General features: G+C 51.9%; 1 protein-coding gene across 4 annotated transcripts; it reads left to right on the top strand.

The window, feature by feature from the left end:
* The first annotated feature begins 3,255 nt into the window (after window positions 1–3,255).
* SEMA4G (semaphorin 4G) lies at window positions 3,256–21,277 on the top strand. 4 transcript variants are annotated; one of them, XR_004431066.1, is made up of 16 exons: window positions 3,256–4,959; window positions 7,863–8,369; window positions 8,461–8,609; window positions 8,880–8,942; window positions 12,908–13,006; window positions 13,571–13,664; window positions 13,803–13,916; window positions 14,125–14,294; window positions 14,378–14,547; window positions 15,157–15,301; window positions 15,431–15,653; window positions 15,887–16,002; window positions 16,135–16,295; window positions 16,471–16,532; window positions 18,967–20,022; window positions 20,154–21,277. XR_004431066.1 is itself a non-coding variant. In XM_033185378.1 (15 exons), exons 2-15 carry the CDS (start codon window positions 8,246–8,248, stop codon window positions 19,794–19,796), a joined length of 2,535 nt encoding a protein of 844 aa, XP_033041269.1. In that variant the 5' UTR covers window positions 3,256–4,959; window positions 7,863–8,245; the 3' UTR covers window positions 19,797–21,277. The 4 variants fall into 4 exon arrangements, 1 of the variants encoding a protein (XP_033041269.1); XR_004431064.1 differs by having other exon boundaries at window positions 16,135–16,310; XR_004431065.1 differs by having other exon boundaries at window positions 3,256–5,293; window positions 16,135–16,310.
* The last annotated feature ends 77 nt before the right edge of the window (window positions 21,278–21,354 follow it).

Here is a 21,354-nt window from a genome sequence, read left to right as displayed (position 1 = left end):
CATGTGTTTGGTAATATTTGTTTGGGAGTTGAGGAGGCTAAGTTATCTGGAATGCCCTGTTCCCTCACCCCACCCCAGTCCCCTGGTTTTTAATCATTTCTTCTTGCTTTGGATTTTCCAGTTTTTTAGCTTGATGTCTCCGGTTTCTGGAAAACATAAAGCCACCATTGTACACAGTTCACTTTTATATAACCCAGTTAATTGCTGTATACTTTGCAATCAGGAATTCAGTAATCTCATTCTTACCTCATTCACTATGTTCATCCCACCATTCATTCTTGTCGCCGAGGCTGGAGTGCAGTGGCACGATCTCGGCTCACTGCAAGCTCCGCCTCCTGGGTTCACACCATTCTCCTGCCCCAGCCTGCCGAGTAGCTGGGACTACAGGCTCCTGCCACTACGCCTGGCTAATTTTTTGTATTTTTAGTAGAGATGGGGTTTCACCATGTTAGCCGATGGTCTGTATCACCTGACTTCGTGATCCGCCCGCCTCGGCCTCCCCAAGTGCTGGGATTACAGGCGTGAGTCACCACGCCCAGCTATCATTCCACCATTCATTCTAACAATTGAGTCTCAACTACATGCTAGGCACTCTTTAGGATTCAATAAGGATTCGGTGGTGAACAACACAGAGCCCTCATGAATCTTACCTCCTGGTATCCAGGTTAAAATACTTTCTGTTCTTGGGCAAAGAGAATTAGAAACAAATAACCCTTAACCTGACTCCCTTGTTCTTGAGCCCAGGACCAAGAAAGAAGAAGCTGTACAATCCAGAAGCAGGGCTTGAGCACCTCCAACCTGCCAAGCAGATAAGTTCTGGGTATGCCAACTTGGGAGGCAGAGGTTGAAACCTCATAGGAGAAACTTTGGAGCTCATAGAAGGCCCAGACATTGTCAGAGGGCTTGAGTTCCAAAACCATGCCAGTATTTCTCCCTTCTGACAGGCTGGTTAGAAAGAAACTAAATGGGAGCATTTTTCTCTGACAGTGGGGCAGAGGGACGAGAGATGACAGCCCAGGCAGAAGCAGAGATATTGCTGTAAGTACTTACTAGAGGGCAGGCAGCACAACCTTATGCAAGTTGAGGGCCTTGACCTTGCCCAAGGCCTGACCTCAGATCCCAGATTCATCACACTAGCCTTTTGATCTTTGCCAGATTACTTAAACTCACTGTTTCCTCATCTGTTAAAAGGAATAATAACGGTGTCTATTTCAGGGTTTGTGAGGACTAAGCGAGCTAATGCATGAAAATTGCCTAGTACAGTGACTGGCATATAGCAAGAACTCAGCAAATGCTTGCTGCTCTAACAAGGCTTTTATCTGATGACAGAATTGATCTTAAGCAGACACCTCAGGGTGTACTGACATCTGAGCAAACCATATCTCCAAAAATTATAGTTGTAAGTGTGCCCTATTCCTTTGGATACCGGGAGCTCCAGAGGCTTCTCTGTCCAGCTGTCCCTGCTTTTTTTTTTTATTAAAATTTTCACTTTTTAAAAGCCAGCATGCTAAAGGTGAGAAATTGGTGGTAGGTGGTGGTTTTCCAGCATTTGTGGAAATGTCCTGACACTCCCTTTCCCTTGCTAACCATTCCCTAGGCTGGAGTCAAGAGAGGGCAAACCAGAAGGCCCAGCTTTGGGTCTGACTCCAAGACGACTGGCTGGGAGGAAAACTTAACAGGCAAAACAGGCTTCTGAGGCACAGTGGAATAGTGAGACTTCTGCATTGCTGCACTGGTGACATCCCCTACAGAAGAGGCTCCTCAGCTGTATATATGGCCAAAATAAAGATCACACCACCTAAAGGGAAAGTGCTCGGCAAACCAGAGATGGAGATGGCAAAGCAGGAACAGAAATGCTGCCACACTGAACAGGAAGCAGGACAGCTTGACTAGGCCAGAGTTCTCTTGCTTCAGGGAACCTGCTCAAGTTTCAGGAATTCATACCCACCCCCTTCACCTAGGATCCCTGCTACAGTGAGTAACTATTCTGTGCAAAGTGCTGAAGACGGCCAGCACTACTCTCAGCCACTTTCTTACAGCAAAGTTGGGGAAAATAGAATAGCAAAAACAAAACTCATACTTTTCTGTGTGTCTGAAGTTCTCCAGAAGGTTTCCAAATGGAATCTTCTCACAGCCACCCTGTGAAGCAGCCAGGGTAGTGGCCTTATGGATGAGTGACAGCCTGTTCAAGAATGACCTGCCTGTGTCCCAGGATGCAGATTTATGGCTGGGTTTGGATTAATTTCTTTATTTGATTTCCAGTTTTCTTTTCCACTGTTTGTCAGTATTCCCCCGTTCTTATTTTATCAGGTGGATTTGCAGAGAGATGTACTATCAATCAAAAGGGCTTCCTATAGACAGCTCCATGAATTGCCTTTACTCTGATACTCTCATTAGGTTTAGAGATTTCACTGGAAGGATAGCAGAAGGAAATGGATTGTGGTCTGGTATCAAAAGTAATGAAGTAACTGTCCAGTGATAGTTGAAATCACACACATTTTACTCATTTAACAATGTCTGAGTTTGCCATCAGCACCTCAGAGGAGCAAAGCTTGGCTCATAAAGTTGAGTGAGTTACTGAGCCTGCCGCATTGGCCTACTTGCCACCTCCAGAGGTATCTGAAGTCAGCACTGCAGGTTCTGTGAACATTTGAGAAGCTATGCCTCTTAGCCTTCTGGGCCCCTGCAGTTGAATTGCTCTCCTATCTGGTACTGAGGGACCAGCAGTCTTCCTACCCTGCCTCTGCTGTTACCACCAATCCACTTTCTATTAAGGACTGCAGATTTATCTTTCTTAGCCCTGCCTTAACTGGTCTTCCCAGCTCAGACTTCCTTACTCAGTCCATCGTCTCAGGATTTTCTTCTGTAGTCTTTTTCAAACTACTAGCTGACTTTTCCCTTTTATTTCCCACTAGGAACCCCCCTACCCACTGCAATTTCATCAAATCAAACTGACTGCCCTCTTTCATGCCCCTTCCCTAGTGCCCCAACACAAGCCTGTGCATAAGCTTGAACATTTCTACCTTTGCCAATGGTATTTCCCCTTCAGGCTTACCTTGCTTCCTCCTTCTCAGACTTTTCCAGTCTTTTTTTTTTTTTTTTGAGACGGAGTCTCGCTCTGTCGCCCCGGCTGGATTGCAGTGGCCGGATCTCAGCTCATTGCAAGCTCCGCCTCCCAGGTTCACGCCATTCTCCTGCCTCAGCCTCCTGAGTAGCTGGGACTACAGACGCCCGCCACCTCGCCCGGCTAGTTTTTTGTATTTTTTAGTACAGACGGGGTTTCACCATGTTAGCCAGGATAGTCTCGATCTCCTGACCTCGTGATCCGCCCGTCTCGGCCTCCCAAGACTTTTCCAGTCTTGATTGTCCTCTCTGTAAACACAAGAATGAATTTCAAGACAAGTTACTTAATGTCTTAGAGCCTGTTTCCCTATCCATTAAAATGGGGCTATAAATTCCTCAGGATGGGATGAGGGTACAAATAAAAAATGAAGCAGGATATTCTTTGTAAAAGCATGTGTACATTTTTTATTGTGTTTCTCCCCAGCTACCTTCCCTCTCCCCGCCACACATATCCTATTTGCAGAGTGTTGGGGGAGGTGGAACTGTGATGTGGGCCCTGCTGTCTAGCAGTCTGCAGTCACACACAGCCATCCAAACTACGAGATTGTATATGATTCAGTGCCAAACTGTGAGCTTTGGGGAATCCAGAAAGAAGGATGAAGTGTCTTTCCCAAGGTTCCTTTGGTTAAATGTGCCACTTGAATTCTGTTCTGACTCCTAGGCGTGTGCAAGAGTCAATCACATACGTTCCTGTGGACTTTATCATTTTGGTCCATCTCTTGAGCCCACATGAATACTGTCATGGATGGAGGAGGAAGGACCAGGCTGGGTCAGGGCCTGAATGCAGGTTTCGTTTGGACTATAGGGGCTAAGTTCACTTTAATAGGCTGTGACCTATTAAAGGAGGCAGGACCCAAGTTTGCACAGAAGGACCATCCTAATTGAGTTAAACGAGTTGGGGAGTTGATTGTGAGGGGTTTCCTAGATTGCTGCTGGGTAAGGTGATTGAATCTGGGAAGGACAGGGTATTTGATTGCCTAGAAGGATGCACTCTAAGTTCGGGATAAGAATGGTGCCCAAGATGAGCTGGAGGGGAAGGCAAGTGTTTGAATGACCCAGTCCCTGAGGTGAGCCTAGGTTAGGGTTAAGGTTTGGTGAGTTTAACAGGTGCAAATGCTTGTGGCTTATTTATCCAGAAAAAGCATTTTCTGTGTGCCTTTCAGGTCAAGCTGTTACTGCATCCCCTTCAGGCCTGACCCCATCTCCCCCACGCATAGCTCAAGCTCAACAGCCCCTGAAGCTGGGGATCAAGCCCCTTCCTTGTATTCAGAGCTTCCCCAACCTCCAGTCTCCCCCTAGGGTAGCCTTCCCTCCACATCCTAGAGCAGAAGCGAGTGGCAGGAGCGCAGGGAGTGAGGTCCAGGTTAGAGGACAGGCCAGAAGGCCCTCCCAGAGGGTCCCCCAACCCCTCAACGCCAGGGCAGGTTTGCACGTCCCCAGCAGTAGGCAAGTCGGAGGGATCCTAGGGTTACAGGGGAGGAGAGGGCGGGCTATAAGCATGTCGAGGGTGCACGGGGTGGCGAGGCCACCACAAGGGGGCGATTATCAGGACCGCAGCGCCTAGAGGCGGGGGGTCACCCGATGGCCGAAGGCTGTGTGTGAGCCTCGCTCTCAAACCGCCTGTATTGTGCTAGAGCAGGGGGCGCAAAGAAGAGAGCGGCGACCTTCCCCTCACCCCACCCGGTCGGCCCCGCCTTCCAGGACCCCGCCCCACCCCCGGCTCCGCCTCCACCCCCCGCCCCGCCTCCAGCCGCGGCCCCTTCCTCTCGCAGCTGGTGCTGTGGGGCCGCGGAGCCGCGCGTCGCTGTCTCTATGGCCCTGGATCCGAGCGCAAAGGTGAGCAAGGCGGAGAGTGCGGGCGGCGGCCTGGCCTGAGTCGGGGGGCTTCAGGCCGGGGGTCGGGCAAGGCCTTCCCCACGTCCATTCTACCCTCCAAGCTGGGCCAGGCCTTTCTCACCGCCAGGTCCCCCGATTCTGCATGAAGGCTCTAGAGGGGCGCGGGCCAGGCCTCGGGCTGCGCGGGGTGCAGACCGGCCATCACGGAGTCGGGGACCAGCATGGGGAGGGGTCCGCGTGGCGAACAGTGTTCCCCAGGATCTGGGTCACGTCTCCCGGCGTCCGGCGGGATCGAAGGAGAGCTTGTCCTCGAGCTGCAGCAGTAGAGACTGAGGTTAGACCTGACGAAGGGAGAGAACCGCGGACTGTCCAGGATGTTATAGGGAGGGGCTCTCTCAAGCCAGGAGAGACCACCATCCTACTAGGCAGAGGGAGTTACCGCCTACACGAGGCAAGTGGACATCTGGGATGAAGGTCGAGAGCCTGCTGATCCTCCATTGATCCTGTTTTAAGGGTCTCTCCTCCCCAATTCCCTCCACCCCAGGATCTAATAGAGGGAAGGTGATCAGAGTTCAGGGGGCTGGCCCTGGGGAAGAACCCGAACTGTGGAACTTGGGGTGGAGTGTGGGGCGTGGACAGGAGACCTTAAACCCGCTTCGCCACTGAAGGGAGGGGTGGTATGCTCCGCCCCGCCCACTTAGCCCCGCCCCCTCCCAACAGGTTAAGTGGGGGTTGAGAGCGCCAGCCCGTCTCCTACCTCTAGAACTGCAATATACATCGGGGTGGAGGAGTACTAAGTTATGCGTTCCATTCCATCTTTCCTTTGCTAAAGCTAGGGGCCTCCTCCTGCCTGGGTTAGTTTCCCATTCCCTCCCTTGTAGAGCGGCCTTGACTCATGCACCCATCCCATCTGACCATGCAACGTCAGAAACCTCCCCCATCACCCCCCTCGCCCACACACACACACACACACACACACACACACACACACACTTGAAATTGGGCCTTAGAATTGGGACTTTCAGGAACGCAGGCAGGGTTCTTCTCTTCATCTCACCGTAGTGGACACTAGCAGCCCCCAAGCCTATGGTGAAAACTGGACCCCTGTATGCAGGTGTGCTTCTCTCTGCATGGATGTCGTTGTGTGTTCAAGGACTCTGTGTGAACACACATGTACTTGACCCTTCTGTGAACATGATTGCCTGGCCCACTACATCAATGGGTTTGTGTGCATGTCCCCACACATACATGTGCATGGATAGGACCCTCCTGTTGAATAGGTGCACCGTCCGTGACAGAAACCCGTATGTGTGGGTTTATCTCTCCTCAACCTCTGAGGCTGTGTGACCTGCTGAATGGATGGGCATGTAAATTCAACTTCACATGTGAATATGTGTGATTACCTGTGGCTGTGGCCCTGTGTGAGCATATGTGTGCACAAACCTCCCTGTGAGTGTATGTGTGAGTGACCCCTGTGAATCCATGTGTTCACAGTCCTCCTTGTGAATGTGTATGTGTGTGTGTGTGCACCCATGTGCGTGTACATCATCTTCCTAGAGTCACCCATGTGACTCTCAAACTGTAAGTGTGACATGCACCACACTGAGTGGCTCCTGTAACCTGGGGCATGTTCCTCCTAGCCATAGTGCTCGCCACACACATGCCTTTTGCACTGAGCAAATAGGAGGTCCCAAAGGTAAACAGGTGTGCCTCCACAGGGAGGGGTGGGGCATGGCCAGCTTGCCTGAAGCTTCCTGCTGTCCCAGCTCCCAAACAGGGAGCCTATACCCTTTCAGGATCAAGGAATCCTCTCCTCTCCCTTTCATAATCGACTCTCCCCCTCAGGGCTCTGCCCCTGCAGTGCTGACCTTTACCTCTTGAATAAATGCTCCTGTTATCCCTCTGTCCAGTTCCTGATTCCTCCCCTCTTTCCAAGGCCAGATAGTTAATATTTGACCTGGGAGAGGAGGCACCAGTGGCACCCTCTGGCCCTGCCTGTGGGTGACAGATGAGATGCAATGGGTTAGGTCTCTCCACACCTCACCCAGCCAAGGAACTCTTCAAGGAAACCCTTGGTGATTAGGAGGCCTGTTACAGGGGTTGGGAGAGGCCCACCACCCACCCCCATTCCCTCCCCAACTGGTTGGCTTGAGGGAGGGTCCAAGGGCTCAGGGATCCCATCATTTACCTTCTTCACATTGCTTATGTCTCAACTGGCCTTGCACACTACAGCCTCCTGCACAGACATTACACCTGTGCAACCAGGGGGACCCTAGGTACCCACCCCAATGCCTGTGAATGCCTACCTGCAGGTAGGGACACGTGTGGATGCCTAGCCAGAGGGTGCAGTACAGACTGGCATGGGCAGAGATTTGTACCCCCTTAGAGAGGAATACCAAGGAGAAGTTATAATTAAAGAGAAATTCCAGAGGGAGCTCTCAGGCCAGGGAAAAGAAAAAACAAAGGGAAAGCAGGACAAAATAAACAAAGGCCCATTAAACCTCTCTGGTCAGGCCTTCCTGCATAAGGCACCCCCGCAGGCAGCAGGGGCAGCTGCTGACCGAGTTGCATCTCATTGTTGAGAGAAGCAGGCATTCTCTCAGAGAACCCCAGCTCCTTTGACTTGAGGGCCTAGCGGAGCTTCTGACTTGGCCAGAAGAGGGTCATGACCTTGGGTTTGGGTTGTGGGTGTCTAGGGTCTTGTAAGGAAGGTAAGTTCCACCCCAGCCTCCAGCATCAGAGCAAAGGGATAGACAGAATGATTGTGAGTTGATCCTGTCGTGGGCGTTCTGTGGATGCTGGGCCTCCTTCCTTCAGTGCCCCCTGAAGTCTGAGTAATGCCATCCATCTTCCACCCACATACAGATCAAAGAGCTTTTTTTTTTCCCCTGTTTTTTCTTCAGAAAACGGACCTCAGAAAACCAGGACTAGCTCTACTGTCGGGGGCAGGGTGACCCCATCAGTAACCTACAACCCCTCTAGAACTTCACAACTCCCTCTCACCATGGAGTTTGCATTTGATGCAGAAAGGCATGTGACCCCTCCCTCCTTCTGACCTCTTAGCTGGGATTCCATGGCCACACAACCCTGTGACTCCATGTCCCCCCGATTCCAGGACCCCCCATGGCCCCATGATTCCTTGACTCCCATGAGCTTATGACCCCTGACCTTCCAAGTGACTTCCTTGGACTTTGACCTCTGTGACTGTGCTTCCCATTCCCTGCCCCTACAACCTGTGACTCTGGCTCCCTTTGGGGGTCTTGTTAGTCTGGGCCTCCCCAGGAAGATGTGGGGGAGGCTGTGGCCCCTCCTCCTGAGCATCTTCACAGCAACTGCAGTCCCGGGACCCTCACTGCGGAGACCATCTAGAGAACTAGATGCCACCCCTCGGATAACCATACCCTATGAAGGTTAGACCCTCAACCTCAAAAGGCAGCAGGAGCCAGGGCTGGGGGTGGGAAGGCACCCCAGAACTAGACTCACTGTACCTGCTCTCCCCAGAGCTCTCTGGGACCCGGCACTTCGAGGGCCAAGCCCAGAACTACTCAACACTGCTCCTGGAGGAGGCCTCAGCAAGGCTGCTGGTGGGAGCCCGAGGTGCCCTGTTCTCTCTCAGTGCCAACGACATAGGAGATGGGGCTCACAAAGAGGTCAGGCCCTGGAACCTGGACCACCCAGAGGGTCTCCATCCTCATCCAGCTCCCTGGGACCTCAACTTCCTGAAAACCCTGCCAAGCCTTCCATAGCCCCCTGGTCAGACAGCACTGCCCTTCCCAGCCCAGGTGTCCCTTGCATTCAATGTTCCTTCTGAAATTGATCCTCACCCCAATTTCCCCAGCTCCGTGGGGTCCCATTGCCTGGTCCTATGAGTAATAGGTATTGGGGTCAATGCATCAGCCTATTCCCTTTGCCCCCACTAGATCCACTGGGAAGCCTCCCCAGAGATGCAAAGCAAATGTCATCAAAAAGGGAAAAACAACCAGGTATGTCATCTGCCCTGTCCCCAGCTCCTTTCCTCCTCTTCTTCCTCAATCAGGGATGCCAGGGTTGTTGGGGACACAGATGGGTAGGTACAGACCTGCCAGTAAATCTCAGCAACCACAGAAACATTGTAAGCATTGCCAGAGTGGGAAGCCATGGGCACAGCATTTTTTTTTTCTGTGTTTGAGGTTGGGTCTCACTCTGTCATCCAGGTTGGAGTACAGTGACGTGATCATAGTTCACTGTGGCCTTAAACTCCTGGGCTCAGGGGATCCTTCCACTTCAGCCTCCTGAGTAGCTAGGACCACAGGCATATGCCACGCCGAGCTAAGTATTTTATTTTTTGTAGAGACAGGGTCTTGCTATGTTGCCCAGGCTGGTCTTGAACTCCTGGCCTCAAGCAGTCCTCCTACCTTGGCCTCCCAAAGTGCTGGGATTACAAATGTAAGCCGTTGCACCTGGCATCTGGGCACAGTACTTCTAATTCAAACATCTGGTGGCCTACTAGCTTGTCCTGCAATGGCATCTTCATCTTCTCTGGGATCCCAAATAATCATCATAACAATAAGTAGGCTGGATGCGGTGGCTCACATCTGTAATCCCAACAACTCAGGGAGGCTGAGGGTGGGAGAACAGCTTGAGTCCAGGAGTTTGAGACCAGTCCTGGCAACACACCAAGACCTGTTGTGTCAAAATATATACCAAGAAAAAAAAAAAAGCCAAGTATGCTGGCATGCACCCGTAGTCCCAGCTACTTGGGAGGCTGAGTGGGAGTATCACTTGGGCCTGGGAGGTTGAGGCTACGTGAGCTATAATTAAGCCACTACATTCCAGCCTGGACGACAAAGCAAAACCCTGTCTCAAAAAAACAGACCAACAAAAAACAGTAAGTAACCTCTACAGATGCTTACTTAGGATGGGGTTACTTCCCATTAAAGCCATCATAATAAACGGAACCATTGTTAAGTCAGGGACCATCTATAGTAAGTGCTGATTTAGCTATTATCTCAGTTAATTCTAAAATAACCCTATGAAATGGTATTATCCTACATTTCGCAGATGAGAAAAATGAGCCTTTGGTCAAGGAATAGTTGAAATACCCAGTATTCCATGGAGAGGCATTAATGAAGCGTCAGGCCTTTCCAGCTAAAGAATAGTGTGTCTCCAAGGGTCCCATGTCTGGCTATGTAATGGCTCTATCTGGAGAGCTTTTACAAAATAAACAACCCTGGGCTGGGCATGGTGGGTCACACTTGTAATCTCAACTCTTTGGGAGGCCAAGGCAGGAGGATCACTTGACCCCAAGAGTTCGACTCCATCTCTAATTAAAAAAAAAAAAAAAAAAATTCCCAAGGTCCACTGGGCCAAGGTGGGCCGGGGGTGGTGTTGGGACAGCTGCATTTAAAAAGGCATCTCCAAGAGCTTCCATCAAAGACTGCCTCTTGGTGCAGCACGAGTAGAAAACAGGGCTGGGGAGGCAGGTGGAACTAGGTCATAGAAGGCCACAGATGCCCAGCTGGGAGTTTGGGTTTTATTCTGTGACAGTGAACACCCTCACAATTTGATATTTTAGAGGCTCCAACTTTAATGTATCACCCAAATATATTATAAATGCAGGTGCCAAACTCAGTAGGTCTGGGGAAGGGCCCAAGTCTGCAATTCTAACAAGCTCCCAAGTGAAGTTGATGCTGCTGGTCCCCAGACCACACTTTGGATAGCAAGGCTTTATAGAACAGTTCCCAAAGCATGTTCTGAGGAACACTAATTTTCAAAGGAGGGGTTTAAATGTCAAATGAGTTTGGGAAACACTGCATGCCCAGTCCCACAATGCACAGCAACATCCTTCAGGCTCTAGGAAGTAACCCCAGTAAAGATAGGTTTCACCTGTGGTTTCTAAAGTTATTTGAGCAGAGAATACCTCCCTACCCCCCTTTAAAAAATGTAAACATCCGCTGGGCACGGTGGCTCAGGCCTGTAATCCCAGCACTTTGGGAGGCCGAGGCGGGTGGATCACAAAGTCAAGAGATGGAGACCAGCCTGGCCAACATGGTGAAACCCTGTCTCTACTAAAAATACAAAAATCAGCTGGGCGTGGTGACACACACCTGTAGTCCCAGCTACTCGGGAAACTGGGACAGGAGAATCTCTTAAACCCAGGAGGCGGAGGTTGCAGTGAGCTGAGATCACGCACTACACTCCAGCCTAGCGGCAGAGCGAGACTCCGTCTCAAGAAAAATAAATAAATAAATAAACAAACCTCTTGGGGAAACACCACTCTAGGAATATTTTTCTGGCCCCAGGCACTGGATGGATGAAAATAGGGTGAGTCTGGAGGCAGGAAAAGCAGTGAGGAAGCTGGGGCATCATTTGGGTCAGAGGAAGGGACCTGAGCAGGCTTATGGAGAGGAGGGACAGATGCCAGTGGCTTGTACCAGGTGAGGGAGCAGGAAGAGACACAAAGAGGCCTGTATGGATTTAAGCCCTGGGTAACAGGCAAGAGGAGGAATCATTAACATGGCAAAGGAGTCAAGAGACTGGTAGCTGAGGGCATTTGACAGGCAGAGAAGACCAGTGTGACTGGAGTGGGGTGAGTGAGGCCAGAGGAAGGGGCAGAGTCCCATCACACAGGGCTAGGAGCATGTGGGACTCTATGTTCAGGTCACTGATGAGCCGATACAGTGGTGTGATCCACTTGACTTTTTTTTTTTCAGACATGGTCTCACTCTGTTGTCCAGGTTGGAGTGCAGTGGTTCACTGCAGCCTCGACCTCCTGGGCTCAAACAATTCTCTTGCCTAAGCCTCCCAAGTAGCTAGGGCTACAGGTGCATGCCACCACACAGAGATGAGGTCTTGCTATGTTGTCCAGGCTGGTCTTGGACTCCTGGGCTCCAGTGATCCTCCCACCTCAGTATCCCAAAGTGCTGGGATTACAGGTGTGAGCTATCACACCTGACTAGGTTTACATTTTTAGAATATCCCTTGGAAAGTGGTTGGAGAGTAGCAAAAGTGTGTTGTTTGGTAAAATATCTCTGGAAGGAAACTTCAGACAATAGTAACAGCAGTCTTCTTTGCAGGCAACCTGGGAGACAGGGATAAATGGGAGACTCCTTGTTTATAACATACCCCTTTGTACTTTCTGAGTTTTATACTATGTACATGTAATCATCGTTGACTGAATAAATAGCTGTTATAAAAGTCATTTTTATAAAAGAGAAGGTTGGGAGGAGCTATCAGGTAACAACTGCAGTTGTCTAAGGAAGAGGTCATGGTGGTCATTTGGACTGGGTGCTGTTGGTGGAGTCAAAGTGGACCAAGTCAAGAGACATTTAGGACAATGAATTAATTGTGGAGAGGGACTGAATGTGGGGGTGAGAAAGTAGGAAGCAGCAAGGATAATTCCTGGCTTCTAAGTTGAGTCGTAGGGTGGATGAAGTGAGGTGGGAAAGACTGGATAAACAGGTTTAGGAAAGATGTAGGTTATGGAGGAGGGGATGAACTTGGCTTCTGACAAGGTGAGTTTAAAGCATCCCTGGGATATCAGGTGGAGAGCGAGCTGGCATCTGGGGATAGATCTGGTTGTATCACCCCAGCGGGGAGGGCAGGAGTTCCAAGAATAGAAAGAGTTGCTGAGAAGGAGCTGAATGGGAGAGGAGAAGCACCTCAGGATGGTGGAATCCCTGGCAGCTCTTGAACCAGGGGTGGAGGGAACTGCAAGAGACACAGGAGATGGTGGCAAAGTGGCGTCAGATAATCTGAGGGACAGAGGAGAGAAATAGTGTCCTGTTACTGGGAGGCCAAGGAGAGTGAGTTCCAGGAAATATTCTGGAGCAGTGAGAAGGATCACAGGTATCTTGGAAAGAACCGTTTGTCCTGTGGGTAGGGACAAGAGCCAAACTACAAGCTAGACTAATGGAGGAGGCCTCTAGTCAGGCAGAGGGTTCACAGCCCTCTCCACCTCATCCCACAGACGGAGTGCTTTAACCATGTGCGGTTCCTGCAGCGGCTCAATTCCACCCATCTCTATGCATGTGGGACTCACGCCTTCCAGCCCCTCTGTGCAGCAATTGTGAGTATACCTGTGTTGCGCCAGATCTCTGTTGACTTCATTAGGGATGGGATCATGTTCGAGATGCCAAAGAAGAGACTCAGAGCCAGTGAAGGAGACGGATGGTTTATTAAGGGGACTTCCATACAGGACAGTCCTGTGGTGGCAGGCTGCACTGGAGAACCACTCCCCTTTGTAAAAAGCATGCAGTTTATATAGCATTTTCACTTAGCAGCCTCCCCCTAATCACCTCCACCTGGCAAACTTCATTTAACCCAAAACAAAGGGACTTGATCCCCTGGATGGCATGTGTTCCACAGGAGGGGCTAGGGGCTCATATGTTCTTCATAGATAAGGAGTGAATCTCTGGGTTGGCCACTTGCAGATTTGGAACTCCAAACATACATTGTTTTTAGGCCATAAGGTCATTCTCAGGGGATGCTTAAGTTATTGCTGTCAGGTGCATCTGCCATACAACCTGCCCCTAGCCCTGATCGCTGATCCCTGACCCCAGATTGATCTGACTTGGAGCCACTGTCCCTACCTGTCCTCTGAACCAGTTACTGCTGGTCCCTTGTTCCCTAGGATGCTGAGGCCTTCACCTTGCCAACCAGCTTTGAGGAGGGGAAGGAGAAGTGTCCTTACGACCCAGCCCGTGGCTTCACGGGCCTCATCATTGGTGAGCAGGCCCTCTTCCCTATCACAAGCATGATGTTTTTAGGATGTGGATCTCATCTCTAGGACCTGCCACCATGTATATGTCATGTGCCCTGTTGTATATGACATGTCTCTCATGCCTGGAATGTCCCCACGCCAGATGGAGGCCTCTACACAGCCACTCGGTATGAATTCCGGAGCATTCCCGACATCCGTCGGAGCCGCCACCCACACTCCCTGAGAACTGAGGAGACACCAATGCATTGGCTCAATGGTTAGGAGGATGAGGCACAGGATGATGGGGGGTAGGGGACTATTTCTTCATTTTTACTCCCTTGGCCAGCTGACCACCCCCCCCCCCAATCCCCAGGTGAGCCTGTCCATTCCATTCCTGTGTGTTGTCAAGTGACGGGTAGGCCTCAGAGTGGGGGAAAGCGGTCCTCAGCCTGTCTCAAAAGCCTCTCAAACTGCCTGACCCACAGATGCTGAGTTTGTGTTCTCCGTCCTCGTGCGGGAGAGCAAGGCCAGTGCAGTGGGTGACGACGACAAGGTATACTACTTCTTCACGGAGCGTGCCACTGAGGAGGGCTCTGGCAGCTTCACTCAGAGCCGCAGCAGTCACCGTGTGGCCCGTGTGGCTCGTGTCTGCAAGGTGGATAGGGCTGATGTTGGGGCATGGGTATAGAGGTTGGACCTCTGACCCTGGCCCCTTAACCCGTACCCCTACCTCCCCAGGGAGACCTGGGAGGGAAGAAGATCCTGCAGAAGAAGTGGACATCCTTCCTGAAAGCCCGTCTCATCTGCCACATTCCACTGTATGAGACACTGCGTGGGGTCTGCAGCCTGGATGCTGAAACCTCAAGCCGTACACACTTCTATGCAGCCTTCACGCTGAGCACACAGTGGTCAGTGCAGGGACAATGGGGAGGCAAGGAACTGGGGACAGCATAGGGGCTGGAGCAGAGGTCAGTGAAGATGAGATAGGATCCACTGTGGGGAGGTCTGGCTGCAAAGTGAAATTTTTTTTTTTTTTTTTTTAAGAGGGAATCTCGCTCTGTTGCCAGGCTAGAGTGCAGTGGCGTGATCTCGGCTCACTGCAATCTCTGCCTCCTGGGTTCAAGTGATTCTCCTGCCTCAGCCTCCCAAGTAGCTGGGACTACAGGCGCCCGCCACCACGCCTGGCTAATTTTTGCATTTTTAATAGAGACGGGGTTTCACCACGTTGCCCAGGATGGTCTCGATCTCTTGACCTTGTGATCCACTGGCCTCGGCCTCTCAAAGTGCTGGCAAAGTGAGAATTTTAAGCACATCAAGCTAGAGAATCAAGAATTTTAAGCACATCAAGCACATAGAGCCAGAGAATGAATGCAGTGGTCCACTGACTCACAGGAGAGGCCCTGTGGGACTATAGCTGGGGTTGGCCAAGGTAACAGTGAGCTTCAGGCTGAGCATGGGTTGGGGGGCAAGCTTGACTCTGTGTAACTCGCCCCCCTTGCCCTATGTCCCATTCCTAGGAAGACCCTGGAGGCCTCAGCCATCTGCCGCTATGACCTGGCAGAGATCCAGGCTGTCTTTGCAGGACCCTATATGGAATACCAGGATGGTTCCCGGCGCTGGGGTCGCTATGAGGGTGGGGTGCCTGAGCCCCGGCCTGGCTCGGTGAGTGCCCAGGCCTGGGACCAGTGCTGAGCAGACAGAGCCCAGGGAAGGGTCAGTGAGTCTGGCCTTGGGGAGAGGGCAGGCAGGTGGTGGAGTCCCGAGGTTCACCACCTTTGTCCCCCACCCCAGTGTATCACAGATTCATTGCGCAGCCAAGGCTACAATTCATCCCAAGACTTGCCATCCCTGGTCCTGGACTTTGTAAAGTTGCACCCACTGATGGCTCGGCCCGTTGTGCCCACACGTGGACGGCCCCTGCTGCTCAAGCGCAACGTACGCTACACACACCTTACAGGGACACCTGTCACCACGCCTGCTGGACCCACCTATGACCTGCTCTTTCTGGGCACAGGTGCTTCTGATCCCAATCCCTGATCCCTGTTGGCCCTGATCACTAATGCTTCTGAATCCATTAATTCCTGCCATGACTAATCTGGAGTTCCCAATGTCCTGAGGGTCCACTGCTCCTGGCTGAGTCCTTGTTCTGGACCTCATGACTCCTGAGCTGTTCCTATTAGGCCTCTTGCAGGGCGCTGAGAACAGATCCCATAGTTGGGGTCTGACTCTCTGCTCTTTCCATGCCAGCTGATGGCTGGATCCACAAGGCCGTAGTCCTGGGCTCTGGGATGCACATTATTGAAGAGACACAAGTGTTCAGGGAGCCCCAGTCTGTGGAAAATCTAGTCATCTCTCTAATGCAGGTAACCCTTCTCTGTGACCCTTAATATAGGCTTGCTGAAATAGGAGGAGGGAGGGGGGAGGTTGGGCAGAGGCTGTGTACCTGTAAGTTTGAGTGGAGGCATTGCTGACCAACTGTCCTATCTGGCTCCCAGCACAGCCTCTATGTGGGGGCTCCTAGCGGAGTCATCCAGCTACCACTCTCCAGCTGCTCCCGCTACAGATCCTGCTATGACTGCATCTTGGCCCGAGACCCCTACTGTGGCTGGGACCCCGGCACCCATGCCTGCATGGCAGCCACCACCATAGCCAACAGGTCCCAGGGAAGCAGGTGGGAAGTGGTGGGGGGTGAGAGTCACATGTGGCCTGAGTGGAGGAGGAAGGCCTGGGGGAGTGCAGGGGCTAGTTATTGGTAACAGACCTATCTACCCTGTCACTGGGAAACTGAAACCCAGTTCCCCTTGTTCATAAAACCTGATCTTCTGTCCCAGGACAGCACTGATACAGGACATAGAGAGAGGAAATCGAGGCTGTGAGAGCAGCAGGGATACAGGTAAGTGACTCATACGAGTGTGGGTCTAGCTGCACAGCCTCTCCTCTTTGCCATTTACTGCTATGTGTACGTACACGTTTGTATCTGAGTGGCTTTGGCTGTGTGCATTTGGTAAGGATGACTCAAACGCAGAGCCTGGCACAGAGTAAGTGCTCAACAAACATTTACTGCCCAAATGAATTATAAAGTAGGAAACACATTCAAGATGTGAAGTGTGTTGTCACTTCTAGAGCTTACAGCCAAGTAGCGGATGACAAGGGTTCAGGAACGTGATGGGTATTTCCCCAAGGGAGATCAGATGACTGAGCTGGTATCTGAAGAACAAAAGTTAATCATCATAGCTAAGATGTATTAAGTATTTACTGTGTGCCAGGCACTGATCTAAATACTTCTATGCATGATGTCATTTATTCTCACAGCATTCTTATGAGAAAGGTGCCATTATTATTATCCCCATGAGGGACCTCTCTGAGGCCCAGGGAGTATAAGTAAATTGCTCAAACTTATTCAGCTATTAAGAAACTGGACCAGAATTCAAACCTGGCTGAGTACAGTGGCTCACGCCTGTAATCCCAGCACTCTGGGAGGCCAAGGTAGGTAGATTGCTTGAGCTCAGGAATTGGAGACCAGCCTGGGCAACATGGCAAAACCCCATCTCTACAAAAAATACAAAAATTAGCCAGGTATGGTGGCACATGTCTGTAGTCCCAGCTACTTGGAAAGCTGAGATGGGAGGATCACTTGAGCCTGGGAGGTGGAGGTTGCAGTGAGCCAAGATCACACCATTGCACTCCAGCCTGGGTAACAGAGTGAGACCTCATGAAAGAAAGAAAGAGGGCCGGGTGCGGTGGCTCAAGCCTGTAATCCCAGCACTTTGGGAGGCCGAGGTGGGCAGATCACAAGGTCAGGAGTTCGAGACCAGCGTGGCCAATATGGTGAAACCCCATCTCTACTAAAAATACAAAAAATTAGCCAGGAGTGGTAGCGGACGCCTGTAGTCCCAGCTACTCAGGAGGCTGAGGCAGGAGAATTGCTTGAACCCAGGAGGCGGAGGTTGTAGTGAGCTGAGATTGGGCCACTGCACTCCAGCCTAGGAGACAAAGCGAGACTCCATCTCCAAAAAAAGAAAAAAAAGAAAGAAAGAGAGAAAGAGAGAGAGAGAGACAGACAGACAGAGAGAAAAAGACAGAAAGCAAGGAAGGAATAGAAGGAAGAAAGAATTCAAACCTGACCCTAAGCAGTCTGACTTGACTTTGTGCTTCTGGTCACTATACTGTATTATACTATCTCCCACAAGTTAGCCAGGCAAGCAGACGACATGGGGTAATGGGGTGACATGCAAGCAGAGGGAGCAGCAGGCAGAGGGAGGCTGGCACATTTGAGTGACAGGAGAATGGGCTGGACAAGTGGGCAAAGACCATGTTGAAGATTTTGGTCTTTATCCGAAAAGCAACAGGAAATCTCTGAAGAGTTTTAGGCCGGAGAGTGGCAAGATCAGATTTGTGTTTTTAAAATACCTCTCTCGGAGAATGGATTACATGGGGCCAGAGTGGGCCAGAAGTCATGGAAGGAGAGAGATCAACAGGTCTAAGATAGATGCCAGAAACCGAATCTTCGTGCGAGTTAGGTACAAACATGAAGAAGGGCCGGGCACAGTGGCTCATGCCTATAATCCCAGCACTTTGGGAGGCCAAGGCAGTTGGATCACTTGAGGTCAGGAGTTCAAGACCAGCCTGGCCAACATGGTGAAACCCTGTCTCTACTAAAAATACAAAAACTAGCCGGGCATGGCGGCACATGCCTGTAATCCCAGCTACTCAGGAGCCTGAGGCAAGAGAATTGCATGAACCGGGGAGGCGGAGGTTGCAGTGAGCTGAGATCACGTCACTGTACTCCAGCCTGGGTGACAGAATGAGACTCCATCTCAAAAAAACAAAACAAACAAAAAAAGGCGAACAAGATAGAGGAGGGAGACTCCCAGGTTTCTGACTTAAGCAACTGTATGGCTGGTTGTGCCATTCATAGTGGTGGCAATTCAAGGAAAGGACCTGGCGTAGTTTGGGAGAAAAGCTTTGGCCTTTGAAGTGTCCAAGAGACCTCACGTGGAGATGCCCAGCACATGGTAGATATCCAAGTCTGGCACTCAGGAGAGAAGTCTGAGGGAGAGACTAGGAGTTACTGGCAGATGGCAGAAAGTGAAACTACAGGAGAGGATGAGAGAATGGAGAGAGAATGCAAAAGGGCACTGCCTGCTTCCTGGGAAGGGCCAACGTGAACCTTACGTGGAAGCATGAGCACAGAGCCTAGGTCAGCTGTCACGGTGATTCCAGGTTCTGCGCTTGGTGCCAGGGACTTGGCAGTCAACAGTCTGGCTTGCCATCTCTAATCCCTTCCTGAGATGGGCTGGTACTGACCTCTCCCCCAACCCCCACAGGGCCACCACCACCACTGAAGACCCGCTCTGTGCTCCGGGGTGATGATGTCCTCCTGCCCTGTGACCAGCCATCCAACCTGGCCCGGGCCTTGTGGCTACTCAATGGAAGCATGGGCCTGAGCGATGGACAGGGTGGCTACCGTGTGGGCGTGGATGGGCTGCTGGTGACAGATGCACAGCCTGAGCACAGTGGCAACTATGGCTGCTATGCTGAGGAAAATGGCCTCCGCACCCTGCTGGCCTCCTATAGCCTTGTGGTCCGGCCAGCCACTCCTGCCCCAGCTCCGAAAGCCCCTGACACACCTGGGGCACAGCTAGCACCTGATGTGAGACTGCTCTATGTGCTAGCCATTGCCGCACTTGGTGGCCTCTGTCTCATCCTGGCCTCCTCCCTCCTCTATGTGGCCTGTCTGCGGGAAGGCAGACGAGGGCGCCGACGGAAATACTCACTGGGTCGGGCCAGCCGGGCAGGAGGATCTGCCGTGCAACTGCAGACAGTCTCAGGCCAGTGTCCTGGAGAGGAAGATGAGGGCGATGAGGAGGAGGGGGCTGGGGGCCTGGAGGGCAGCTGTCTCCAGATCATCCCTGGGGAGGGAGCCCCAGCCCCACCACCCCCACCGCCCCCACTGCCACCAGCTGAGCTGACCAATGGCCTGGTGGCACTGCCCAGCCGGCTGCGAAGGATGAATGGCAATAGCTATGTGCTTCTGAGGCAGAGCAACAATGGAGCACCAGCAGGGCCCTGCTCCTTCGCTGAGGAACTCAGCCGCATCCTGGAGAAAAGGAAGCACACACAGCTCGTGGAGCAGCTAGATGAGAGCTCTGTCTGAGCCCAGTCTCCCAGAACAAATGCTCTTCCAAGCCAGCCTGTCTGTCCCAGGCTGGGCCACTGCCTCCCTAACACAGCCACCCTACCTTCATTCCCCCGACTCTATGCCCTTTTCCCAACTTTTTGATGTCCCTGTAGGGCTGGCCAGTCAGGCCCAGCCAAAGCCCCCTCCTCAGTCTCCACAGACCCACATGTGAGCAGCCCAGGCCCATCGGTGCTCCTCAGAGGTAGGTGCTCCCTCAGGATCAGGTGCCCTGCAGACCCAGAGCCAGTTCCTATCCCCTAACCTAAACACTAGAGGCGAGGACTCCATCCTCCTGTTCCATTCATCTGCCCAAACCCTTTCTCTTTCTCCCAGGCAGGGCTCTGCAGGTCCATATGGGCTCAATGTCACCACCCTCTGCATGGCCCTGTGTGCTGGATGGTCCTGAAACCAGACAAGACCTCTGCCAGCCACCTAAGCCCTGCGTATATTCACATGCACACGTGGAAGAATGTTTATCGGCTGGGCTGCAGTGCCCCTACCCTCACCTTCTCCTGGTGCATTCTTGTTTCATCCCTGCTTCTGGACTTGGGGTACCCTCCCAATTGCCACATCCTATCTGGTCCTCTTCCCCAGCCCCATGTGGTGACCTCTTTGTCAAGAGCTTAGGAACAGGCCAGCCTGGGGAGGTAAGACTGCATCACTCCCCTCCTCTCCCTTCCTGTGTGGCCCTTGTGAATCAGCCTCCCCACTCTGCTTGGTCATTCTCAAGAGTATCAGAGACAGAGCTCCAGGCATGTCCCATCCCCATGCACATGTGGCAACACACACCTGTATCACACGTGCTTACATTTCCACTCACATGCACCTCTGAGCCTCCCCGTGCTGCCTTGGACCTGTGTCTGTTGGGTTTGGTCCGTGGACATTTCAGAGGGAGATCCCCCTCCCATTTAGCTGTCCTCACAGCCCTTCCTTAGGATGGATGACCAACACTGCACTCAATGAGCCAGCCTCTCTTTTGGGGGAATCAAGCATTTGCTTCCCCTAGACTACAGCAGGGAAAGGGAGGAGAAATCTGGTGTCTCGATTGGCCTATGAAGCCCGTTCTTGGAACTATGCAAAGGGCAGTGGCTGGGAGTTCGGATGCTTAGCTCCTACCCCTGTCCTACCTCACCGGGGCACTTTCAGGGTCCAGGGGCCGCTGCAGTCTCTAGGCCGATATGGGACAATCAATTCTGACTGAGCTTCCCCATTCCCCTCGGGTGAGGATGACTGTTATTTTTGTAGCTGAGAACGTGGAATCCCACGCGTTTTTACTGCCCTTCACCCAAACTCTCCCACCTCCACCCCACAATGAATGTATTTATTGTGAGAATGGCTATACTTTAGGAATGTCCCCACTTACCACCAGGTGGGTGGAACAGGCATGTGACAGAGTGGGGAGCCTGGGCTCAGTTTCTCCCCCTGCCGTTGGTTAATAAACACCCTCTTTCCCCACAGCTATGAGTAGTCTGCTTCATCTAGATGGGCCCAGCCCTGATCACCCGGGGACAGGCTCCTGAGCCTATACAGGTGC

This window comes from Trachypithecus francoisi, unplaced genomic scaffold, assembly GCF_009764315.1.
Source record: "Trachypithecus francoisi isolate TF-2019V2 unplaced genomic scaffold, Tfra_2.0 Contig01579, whole genome shotgun sequence".
NCBI classification, from domain to species: Eukaryota; Metazoa; Chordata; class Mammalia; order Primates; family Cercopithecidae; genus Trachypithecus; species Trachypithecus francoisi.
This window is presented reverse-complemented; position numbering and strand designations above follow the sequence as displayed.

Bases quoted from the DNA above. Each gene is read 5' to 3' on its own strand.
- SEMA4G (XM_033185378.1), top strand. From the start codon at position 8,246: ATGTGGGGGAGGCTGTGGCCCCTCCTCCTGAGCATCTTCACAGCAACT. The intron at 8,943-12,907 runs GTATGTCATCTG...CTCATCCCACAG, and splicing joins AAAAAGGGAAAAACAACCAG to ACGGAGTGCTTTAACCATGT. The intron at 13,917-14,124 runs GTTAGGAGGATG...CCTGACCCACAG, and splicing joins ACCAATGCATTGGCTCAATG to ATGCTGAGTTTGTGTTCTCC.